General features: G+C 43.5%; 1 protein-coding gene across 2 annotated transcripts in view; it reads left to right on the plus strand.

Moving 5' to 3' along the window:
• ACOX1 (acyl-CoA oxidase 1) overlaps positions 1 to 12019 on the plus strand; it is a 33560-nt gene that overhangs the window by 11255 nt on the left and 10286 nt on the right. Inside the window, exons 3-6 of one of the 2 annotated variants that reach the window (XM_039501245.1) lie at positions 6613 to 6773; positions 8696 to 8803; positions 9384 to 9503; positions 10704 to 10819. In XM_039501245.1, coding sequence (XP_039357179.1) covers positions 6613 to 6773; positions 8696 to 8803; positions 9384 to 9503; positions 10704 to 10819 — 505 coding nt within the window. Of the gene's footprint in view, positions 1 to 2378; positions 2540 to 6612; positions 6774 to 8695; positions 8804 to 9383; positions 9504 to 10703; positions 10820 to 12019 lie in introns of both variants that reach the window. The other variant, XM_039501244.1, reaches the window with a different exon arrangement.

The following is a 12019-nucleotide window of genomic DNA, read 5'->3' on the forward strand; positions in this document are numbered from 1 at the left end:
CCATCAGTGTTTTTTGGCACACTGTTCAGTTTCCCTCTCAGACACTTTCTCCAGCATCCTTCCGGCAATGTCTGCTGTGCAGGGTGTAGTGTAGCCTGGTGGTAATGATTGAACTATGTCAATGAAATGTTTGTTCTGAACAAGACAAAAGGGAGAACTTGTTGCACAAAGGAAAGAATTAATATTTTCATCTATGGAATCTTGCTGGTCCTGACTACAAACTAATTCGTGGTTTTACTGAGTGATAAAGACTGTTTTTATATATACAGGTAATTTACTGTCTGACATATGTTTAGTTGTAGCACTAGTGGTGGTACCAGCAGATGACTGTAAGGCTGTAGACATTGCAGATGGTGGACATTCATAACTCCTTATGTCTGAGCTGGAGCCTGAAACAAAATGGCTTTTAATTATGAAACAATTATGAAGCTTCCTGGGTTGGATGGCATGTAGGTATGTAAAATCCTGTCCAGCTCCTCAAAAAATACAGGTTGCATGTCACCGGCCAGATTTCTTTTTTCTGTTGTCCCTCATTTTAATAAAGTACAAACAGCTCAGGAGCACCTATATCTGGCAGTGTTAGGCATTCTGGTTATGGCCCCTTACAGGCATCTGCCTAACAATGTCCATAAAAAGGTCTTTATTCCAGTGGCTGGCCGCAAGAGTTTCCCACATCAATGCTTCTCCTCAGATGACAATAAGATCCAGTGTGTCAGCGTGGCTCCAAGCAGCTGCTCAAGGCATGTTGTAGGATTTCTGGAGTATTATCACAGCTGTTCTTATAAACTGGAATCCAGAAGTGTATGGATAATATCTGGCTATGTGCCAGCTTATAAACAGGGGAGGGAACATCCAGTCAACTTGACCGTAGAGCAGAGGAGGGCACACAGGTAAACAGGTCAGTAACGGTTGCCCACAAAGCTGTTTGGGATAGCCATTTGGAAGACTGTCCAAATAGTTTGCAGCAGCATTGCATGCACATGAACAGCGGACCAGACGAACTCACTTTGTAACAAACTTAGTTCACTTTGAAAGAGAACTTCAGAGTTCCCAAAACATGCGGAGTCAGTGCACTACAATGAATTGCATTGCGTGTATGCAAACGTTTTCGAAGCAGATTAACTCAAATCTATCGATTAAACCCCTGTATAGACAAGCCCTAATTGAGAAAGAAATGTTTACTTTGCTGATATGAAACTAACATCAAAATGAAATCTGTCAGGATCCAAGTAGTTTTTCCCATTCCAGGTGTGTGTGTGCGTGTCTGTGTGTGAGAGTGCGCTGGGAGAATGGCCTGGTTCTATCACTGTGCATCTTTTTATTCTGGTCACTGGTTGGGACAAATGAGAGCACTCTGTGTTTCTGCTTATCCTGGACGTTCCAGTCTTAGAGGATCAACTGATCAGATACTGGTATGATCAAGAAATGAAAAGAGCACTTAATAAACGTTAAGTTCTACAAAATGTCGAAGGGAAAGTAGCCACCTTACTATCCATATAACTTGTGGACTAAAACTTTTCAGCATGTTTTGTCCTGCCTCAATTAATTCTGCATGTTAGTATGTAATGTACTCTTGCCTCTCTCTTCCATAGTAATGTGTCTACATTGCCTTCCCTCCAGACCAGTTATCTCTCAATTACTGTTCTGTTCAGTTTAGTGAAATAATACCTTGCATTTTGCATAAAGATGTCCAGCTATAGCATTCCCTCAAACTCCTCATAATTGGAATGGTGTGATTGAAACTGAAGAACAGCTGCCATGATAAAAGTTCATGATCTTGTTACTGGTGCAAGCAGACAAAGATAACGCAGAGCACTTGTACTGAAAGAAGCATGGACCATTCCTTAAGAAGCTTCTTCCTTCCTAATTCCTGAATGCTCCTAATTGATAGTGGCCTGTTCAGAATGACTGCACTTCCTTAAAGCAAACTCCATGCTGGAACAGGACACCCATGCCTCACCACTGTTCCAATTACCAGCTCTATTGGGCTCTGAGTCAGGAAAGCTAAATGTTTTCAGTCAAAGCCAGATATCTGAAATTCAGCTGAATTTATTAAAACTAATGGTATGCCCCTCATTTTAAGGGTCCTCAGTTCCAGGCTTCCACTGAGTCCAAGAGTAGAGCAAGATTTTTGTGATTAATATAATAGGAACCAAAAATTGCAGGAAGAAGAAACTGTTCAGGAGGTATTGGTTCATTCCCCATTAGCACTGCTTATGATTTCTACATGTCTAAGGTTTACTATTGAGATTAAGTCCATGAACACCAGAAGCATAAGTGAGTCTACTGTGTACAGCTGTTGGAGATGGAGGAAAGCTCTTTCAGGAGCACACTTAAAGTAAGGCTGAGATGCTGATCCTTCTTTTTCTCTCCTGCAGAACTTGCCTGGGCTCTTTTGTTGAACCTTTAGGTCTCCACTTCAGCATGTTTACAAACACCTTACAAAACCAATGCACTGTTGCTCAGCAAGACAAATGGCTACCTCTGACCTATGGACTCCAGATAATTGGAACCTATGCCCAGACTGAGATGGGCCACGGTTAGTTCCTTTTAGAGACCAATGGGTAACCTCTGTGCTGTGACTCCAGCTAATAAATTGGTGGTGATGCTCTGTAGTTAAAATCTAAAGGGTGAAGGACACACTAAATATAAATTAAAAAATTAACAAAACCAAGAAAACCCCACACCCCAAAGGCTAGTTGACCATTCAGGCCACAATGGAATTCTTCTACTGGTTGACAACACAGTCTCTCACTCGGAATTATGACTTTTTTTTTAAAATGCACTTCTTGCTTGCTCACTAACTTAATAGTTATTAAAACAAAGATTAAAAGATGAGTTTTTTGCCCAAAGGAGCTTGAACATTCTATTGATTATGGTACCAAGGACTGACAGGAGTCAGCCGTAGTTCTATTTGTGCCTGAATTTAAGGTACGTAAGTTGCAAAGTTAGGCTAATGCATTGATGAGCAGCCTAAATAACTCAGCCATATGTCTTTAGGTATAATGTAGCTTGGTGAAGTGTTGCATCACATGTTTGTAAAAGACTGGTTATAGGTATGCTTGTTTATTCTAGGTGTAGCTGCATTTAGCTATATATTTTCATGGAAAGTTCCTGTTTTATAGGGAAAAACCCTGTTCCTACTTTCTGAATTAATCAAAACACAAAAACTGATCGTGGACCCAGGGAATCCTATTCCCTAAGCAGCACAGTGCCCAAGACTGCAAAATATACAAGTCCCAGCAAGCGAAGTTTCAGTGGCTGAGAAAATGAAGTGGTTCTCTTTTTACACTTCCTGAATTCAAACCTGGAATGTGCCCAACATATTGTAATTTCACGGGCCAGATAGCAAAATCCCTGGCTTCGATCTCAGTTACTTTAGTTACTACTACCTATGCCAGCTGAAAATGCAAAGAAGAGTCACTTGATGGAATTCTTCATATCACTATGATAAATCTACAGGCTCCAGCTCTAAACCAAACAAGCTAAAGACCAGAAGTTGTGAAACAAGTGGATGATATACTGTGAATAAACAATTGCCTACTGATCTTATTTCCTTCCCCCTACAAGTTTTAAATCAAATCTGTCCTACAAAAGTGATTTGATTTTGCATGCTGTGTCATTGATCTATCCCTGGGTGAGGATCAGTTTGCTTGTAATATTCACCATGTTCTGTGACTGACTAGCGTATTGATTGATTGATAAACCTAACACAACTAGTGAGAGTGATGGTATATTGGAGCAACTCACACTTTCCATATCAAAAACTGATTGTTAACATGTCTGTTAAGAATGTCTGCTGTGAATGTTTCATGGAAAGTTCCTGTTTTATAGGGAAAAACCTATAATTAGGTAATTATTATTGGGTAATTATTATAATATTGCGCAGGCTACATTGATGATATCTGACTTCTAGTTAATATTTTTTTTTAGCCTGATATTTATAGTGGCTTCAGAGGTTCATGATAGGTAATGGGATAGGAGTTTTTATCCAGTCCAGAATGGCAGTGATTAATAGGTGTTGGTATCAGGTTCAGTAGCCTATGTGAAATGAGTTGGCTTTCAGTCCATTTCATAGTGAATGGGTGTTCATTTAAAACACCATATTTGAGAGTAATTGTCAATCTGGAATGGTGCATGGAAGCCTTTTCTCCCCTCCCAAGAGGTCCTCTCTAGCACATGGTTGAGGCTCATTGATGAAGTGGAGTTGGGGGACTATTGTATTGTCACCACCTGTACTGTATCTGTTGTGGTGTTAAGCAAGGATTTCAGTCTTCATGACAAGGGCCCTACCAAATTAATGGTCCATTTTGGTCAATTTCACGGTCATAGGATTTAAAAAATCATAAATTTCATGATTTCAGCTATTTAAATCTGAAATTTCACAGTGTTGTAATTGTAGGTTCCTGACCCAAAAAGGAGTTGTGGGGGGGGGCCCACAAGGTTATTGTAGTGGAGGCGGGGTTATGGTACTGCTACTCTTACTACTTCGCTGCTGCTGGCAGCAGCTCTGCCTTCAAAGCTGGGTCGCTGAAAAGTAGTGGCTGCTGTCTGGGAGCCCAGCTCTGATGGCAGAGCCACCACCACCAGCAGCACAGAAGTAAGGGTGGCATGGCATAGTATTGCTATCCTTACTTCTGCACTGCCGCTGGCAGGGCGCTGACACCCAGCTCTGAAGACAGCACAGAAGTAAGGGTGGCAATACTATGACTCCCCCCCACACACACAATCTTAAAATAACCTTGTGACACCCCCCCCCCCCCCGCAACTTCCTTTTGGATCAGGACCCCTAATTTGAGAAATGCTAGTCTCCCCCATTACATCTGTATAGTATAAGATAAAAGCACACAAAAGACCAGATTTCAGGGAGGGAGACCAGATTTCATGATCCATGATGCATTTTTCATGGCTGTGAATTTGGTAGGGCCCTATTCATGACTGTCAGCTGGACACCTTTCACCAGCACTAAACTCACTTAAAAGCTTGATATTTCCAATGTTAGTGACCATTAAGTCTAACCCAGCTGGGTTACTATATGAGGCATGGGGAGTTGCACAATATTGCTGTCTAACAATTTCTTTTGGATCGTCATTATAACAAGCCCAGAAATTAGGATTGCCAACCCTCTGGGATTGGCCTGGAGTCTCTAGGAATTAAAGATTAATCTTTAATTAAAGATTAAGTCGTGATGAAATCTCCGGGAATACATCCAACCAAAATTGGCAACCCTACCAGAAATGCCAAAGTAGAAAGAATTGCTGTTACCAGGAAGCTCTGTGTAAAAGAACATGCCAGTGTATAGTAAAGTGCATCTAGATCTAGTCCAGAGAATAGTCCATTCTGTCAGGTATTCTGGCCCTTTAAGCCTCTAAATTGAGGCCAGTGCTCTTTCAGGAACTCGAATTTGTCACCTGAAAACTACGTTCATTCTATGAATGACTTGGCAAAAAACTACATATTTGTACAGTGTAAAATATAGGTATTGGACATGTCTTTTGAGGATCAACACTTCTGCAGTACGTGCATCCCAGCCACTCTAGTGTTTTTCCTTCTTCACTATGTGCTGGTGTCAGCAAATGAGAAATAATCCTACCCTCTCACTAGTACTTTCCAACAGATGAGGAAATGTGCTTTTCACCAAAGTATCCAAAATGTCCTTATGTGAAACCTCTCAGAAGAAGTTCCAATTGGATGAATTATCTTGTGAGACTTCAGATCAAAGAAACAAGCTTAGGTTACCACAGTTGGGAGGTTTGGGTGTCAAACTGAAACAGTTCTCTAACTAGTTGAAGGTATCAAAACTAGTAAGGGTTGTTAATAATAATACATTACATTTTCTGGTGTCCAAAGACTTCTGGATTCTGGAACTAGAACTAAAAATAACCTGATAACCAGTATCTGATAGAATTTGGAGTGGGCTAGGTGAAATGGAAGGTACACATTATAATGAAGCATGTTTGGTTGCGGGGTGGGGGCTCTTTTCTTGTGATGCCTTGACTGATAAATGTTTTTTCACACGCAGTTGTGGTCACTAGCTTCGACTGATTGCTTATGCAGAGCACTGTCCTTTTTTGTTTGAAGGCTTCTAAAGAGCAGACAGAATTTTAGAAAAAGAGGCTGTGTTGGAGGATGGAGGAGATCATAGTTGGAACTCAAGTCCATATATGCTACCTCTGTCTAATTTGCAAGTCCAAAGCAAAGTCTAAAACATTGACATCTGACTCATGCCAGCCTTTATCCATTTAAAATTCAAATTTGTACTTGCTTCCAGAATCTTCTTTCTCATTGGTTTGTATTAACTCCCTACACTAGCCAATATGCTACATCAGAAATAGATTTTCCTCTTTAAACTGGAGCCAAAGCTAGAAAGGGGAGTGTTGCAAATGCTGTCCTGCTTAGCATAGAGGAAAATGCACTGCAGTATGATTGAGTATTCCAGATCTCTTTATAGTACAGACCAGAGAAAAGGACAGTGCTTTAGTTTTCTGAAATATGCATGCTAAATTCTTAACACAATTTTTTTTTCCCCCCATAATCTTCACCTTGAACTTCACGCTTGCTTCCTTCCCATAATATTCCCTTCACATTCCACACCTCGGCATTTCGGCACAGCTGTATTCATCGTGGACGGCCTGAGCCTCTGGACCTCCACCTGGGCATGTTCTTGCCCACCCTCCTCACCCAGGCAACCCTGGAACAGCAGGACCGCTTCTTCATGCCTGCCTGGAACCTGGAGATCATTGGCACTTATGCACAGACCGAGATGGGCCATGGTACAGTACATTCGCTCAAGTATATTCACAAAGGTGGTTTTCTGTACAAAGAATGTCTATCTGCACAGGGAAAATGGCATGCACTTTCCAGAATCTCTGCAGGTGCAGTTCTGGCCATGGGAAAAAGTACACTTTCTGGAATTTTAAATAGTTCGCATGTACTATGCATAATACCACTCTGTTTAATGTTTGATCTCTAAGAGTTTCTGATGTGCCCATCGTTGTGGTATCTGGGTGTATTTGATGTTCACTTTTCTTGTCACTCAAATGAGGGAGATTGAGACTAATGAAAATACTCTCTATGGGTGTGTTGATCTGAGCATATTTCAGCTTCTACACCCGCATGACTTTTCTGCCTCTCTCTGATCAGTTTGGTTGCTCTACTTGGCATTCAGCTGGAAGGCAGGAGTGCAGACTTTTACAGAGCCTGAAAGAGATGATAAAATAGTGAGTCAGTTGTTCTTTCATTTGGGGCTGACCATAGTTTGGAGATCACCTGGGTAACCCCAGTTTCTACACCCACATATCTCTTTTAAGTTCCCTCTTTTTCTTCCTACTGTGACATGCCCTTTTCATCATCAAGAATTGAATGTTTTTTTCTCCTTTGTCCACCCACTTTTCACTCAGTTAGTTTCACAGTTGCCTTTCCTCTGCTTACAGGCTTAGGGAGAGGTGGCAGATACTCAATGTTTTCCCATCATTTTTTCCCCCCCAACCACATTTCAATGACCTAGTTTCCTAGCCCTAGGCACAAGTGAGCATTTGCTGAAGTCTTGCAAGACCAATGGGATCACATGTATGTGTTCCACAACTTCACAAAACATGAGCACGTTCTGCTTGGAGGACACTTGTTTTTGAAACTTGTCAGCAGGAAAATGTTTTGAATAGTGAGCTTGGATCTATCCTTCACCTACAGTGAGACATCAAGAGACAATGACGCCTGACTTGCAGATATTTTAGTAGTAAAAGCACGGTTATTTGAAATGAGATGCTTATGTACAGTCAGATTTGAAGCTCATGATGGTGGGGTGGCCTGGCAATTCAGTAAGGGTATATTAAGTTGGCTATGGAGACACCAGAGGTAGAACTACAAACTTTGGAAATTGGTGCATGGATACATCAGGGTAGGGTCAAGCCTCTTGATGAAATGCCCATGTAGTGTCAATGGTTCTATAATGGTCTGCCACTCTGGAGCATCAAGTCAGTCCCTCAGCTGGTCATCTACATCTAGAGTTAAATTGACTGGACATCAGTGCAGGGAATGTCATCTGGTAGATAGAGCTGCCTTCAGTTTGCGTGAAGTGAGGACCTGGGATGAGGGGAGTGGAAGCAGTTAATGGAACTGTTACCTTCAGCCTGTGAATGGCTGAAGTATATTCAGTAATCTAGCATATGTGCACTTGTGTTCTCACATGGATTTGGGAGAAACCGCTCTATCAGATGAGTGGGATACAAGCCCATTGGAGAGGGAATAATGATGGTAGCACTTAGAGCATGTTTTGTTAAATGAACGTGACTTTGTTTTGCAACTATTCAGATTCCAGTGTCAGTGTAATCAGGCTAAGCTATGGCATTGTGGATCATTTCTTGATCATATGCTTCTTGATGCAAAACCAGCGAAGTGTCAATGTGGAGGTGCTTGAAAATTAAAGGGCCTAATTTTGGAACAACCTGAATACTGGCACTTGTATCATTTTAAATAATTTTATATTTCTGGCTTGGTGCTCAGGCAGTCAAATTAATAACTCCCATAATTCTAAAATTCCATGCTCTAAGTGTACACTGTCCTCAAGTGTGTCCTCTCTACCTTTTGGGTTATATTGTTTGCTGCATCACTGCTGGAGTTCAGCAATTCATTGTTCAATTTTGTTTCTGTGTTGTCATCTGTGACTGTTAAAATATAATGTGCTAACTGCCCATAGGAACTCACCTTCGAGGCTTGGAAACCACTGCCACCTATGACCCCGCTACCCAGGAATTCATCCTCAACAGCCCCACTGTGACCTCCATTAAGTGGTGGCCAGGTGGACGTAAGTGAATCACTGTGCATTTGAACTTGGAAGCTAATGGAAGCGCTCTCCTGTCTGTAGGAGGCGGTGATTCATATCCATGTTAGGACTGTTGCATCTGGAAGGTAGTGACTGGAAATTTGTACAGAAGGAAGAGTGTGTAGAGCTAAATCATTCTTCAGCCAAGTAGGAAGTTTATGAAAGTTCAGCTGTAATCTTGCATCATCAGATTTCATTGGGCACTTTTTGTTGTTATTACACATGAGTTTAGTATGACTTTTTAATCTCAAGCTTTATCCCCTGTGTATTTGAAGCCTCTCCTTCATTTCTGACTTAGGCAGTGCCCCTTTGACTTCAGTAGGAGTCTTGCCAAGGAATTGTGTAGTACTGAATGTGATCCTTGAGACAGTTATGAAGCTGATTCACACACAACTTAAGTGACTTTAATGAGAGTTCCATTTGTGAGCCAGCTATAGGATCAGGCCCTTAATTAGCATTGAAGAGCGAATATATGGTAGAGCTGGTCAAATCTCAGATGGGGTTTTATCAAAGAGAGAGTTTTGCATGTATTAAAATGATATTTTTTTCTCTGCTCTTGCAGTTGGAAAGACCTCAAACCATGCCATAGTTCTGGCTCAGCTCTACACCCAGGGCCAATGCAAAGGGCTGCATGCCTTCATTGTACCCATACGGCAGCTGGGCACCCATGAGCCCTTGCCAGGTAAGAGTCTACACTGGGGTTTAGCACTGTTGGGAAACAAAGGGTTAACACATTGTCAGGCCATATAGCTTTGCAAGCATTGTTAACATAGGTGGCTTATCTTTCAGACTGAACTCAGATAGCAGTGAAGTGCAGCACTATAACACTTCAACACAAGTGCAGGGATAGGTCTTGTGTGGCTCTAGAAGCCTGAGGGCTCTTACCTTAAGACTTAGAAACTGGTTCCCAAACTTTTCGGCATCATGCCCCCTTTTTAATTTTTTGAGAAACCCACATGCCGCCCCCCCCCACACACACACTCTCCTTTACCATCATCCAACCCCCCCCGATCCTTGTCACCTGACCATCCCCTCCCGGGACCCTGACCCCTATCCACCCCCCTGCTCCCTGTCTCCTGACTGCCCTGACCCCTATCCACACCCCCACCCTCTGACAGGCCCCCTCGGACTCCAATGCCTATCCAACCCCCACTACTCCCTTTCTCCTGTCCACACCCCCCCCCCAACCTCCACCCCATCCAACCACTCCATGTCCCCTGACTGCCCCACGGGACCTCCTGCCCCTTATCCAACCCCTCCTCCCCCTGCTCCCCTGCCGTCTTACCAGGCCGCTGAGAGCGGCAGGACTGGCTTATTGGAAAGTCTGGGAGGTGGGCGAGCTCAAGCTGCAGGGGACGGGAGGGGAGGGGCTGGGGGCTAGCCTCCCCGTCCGGGAGCTCAAGGGCCAAGCAGCCTCGCATCCCCCTTGGAATTTCTTCACGTGCCCCCCAAGTTGGGAACCAATGACTTAAAATGACATGGCCAATCTAGTGGTTTAGTGGTAACCAACAGTGGAGATTAGTTTGGGGTATGAACGTGTTGCTGTACTACCAAGCTGGGAGTGCTGTGGAGGCAGCATGCTCCTCTCCCCCAGAGGGAATGAATTCCTTGCATCCTTCTTTAGCCAGGAGTGGTACTGACAAATTTTGGAGAGCGTTCCCCCAATCCCTGTATTACAGGACTGGATGTGGAATATGAAGATCCTTGTGGGCTTCCATCCACACTCTTGCAATAAAAGGACAGGATAATGTGAAGTCTGCTTATCAGCTGCCATTCATAACAGAATGCCAAGTGCTCCCAGAAATCTAGACTGCCTGCTTATTGATGGGTTAGGTCTTTCACCTATTGTTAATTCTGACTCCTTCCCACTCTTCTATGGCAGGTATTACTGTGGGTGATATTGGGCCGAAATTTGGTTATGATGAAATGGATAATGGCTACTTAAAGATGGACAACTTTCGCATTCCCCGGGAGAACATGCTGATGAAGTATGCCAAGGTAAAGGAGTGAGCTCTGGAGCCAGTCATTAACAGCTCTTTTGTAGTGACCTGGCACAACGTTTTCAACATACTTTAACTCTTCCCTCTCTGGGTTAAATCCATCCCCATTTCTTACCAATGGGTTCTCTGTGGGATCTTCTGACCATGAGGATCCCCTTACTTTTCATTCTCCACCCTGAAAATCCTACATCACAGCTATTGTCTTTGCTGTCTAGAGAAGCAAACTTGCCTCCTTTAGGAGCCTGTCAAATTCAACCCTTAATTGGCCACAGGGATTGCTACTGAGCTATGCGTGTAAGAAATGATACTATTGTATTGGTCCTAGGGTCTCCACAGGCCTTCCAGCCCTGTATTATAAAGCCAGGAGCAAGAAGGGTTTGTTTCTTAATCTCCAGAACTTCCTGCAACTCTGACTAAATGGATCTTATTACTAAGGCTACGTTTTAGTCACGGGTATTTTTAGTAAAAGTCATGGACAGGTCACGGGCAGTAAATAAAAATTCACGTGACTTGTCCTTGACTTTTACTATATACCTCTGACTAAAACTTGGGTGGGGGGCTTGAGGGGGTGCGGCAGGTGCTGGGGAGGGGTTTGTGGGGCTGGAGCAGGCTCCCTAGCTCCACCTGCTGCCTCCGCTTCGCCCCAAGCCCCAGTTCTGCAGCTTCTGTTGGCTGGCAACCGCAGCCAATGAGAGCTGCGGGAAGAGGAGCTGAGGGAGGGGAGTTGTCACCCTTCCAGGGAGCTCCCTTCCAGGTAAGTGCCCCCCCACACCAAAATCCTGCTGCTGGGGGTAGGGGGGTCCCAAGACTGCCCCAGCAGCAGCCAGTGTAGTACTTCCAAGGGCTGCCCGAGCTGCTCAGGTGGCTCCTGGGCCAGCCACACCGGGCTGCCGCAGAAGTCATGGAGGTCCTGGAAAGTCACGGAATCCGTGACCTCCATGACAAACACAGAGCCTTACTTATTACTAACGTGTAACTGACAGTTGGTTCCTGTGCAACTCTGTTTCAAATAACCCCCTTCACTTCACATCCCATGGCTCCAATGAGCAAGTTCAGTATATTTCATTTCTGTAGCTGCTCTTAATCCCAAATCACTCTGTGAACTATACACAGTCGCTTTACACAACAGGGGTGGATGTGGCAGCTTGTTTAACATACACCACTACCAAACAGTAAGCTTGGTTAGGAAGTGAGGAAG

This window comes from Mauremys reevesii, linkage group 15 (genome assembly GCF_016161935.1).
Source record: "Mauremys reevesii isolate NIE-2019 linkage group 15, ASM1616193v1, whole genome shotgun sequence".
Lineage (NCBI taxonomy): Eukaryota > Metazoa > Chordata > Testudines > Geoemydidae > Mauremys > Mauremys reevesii.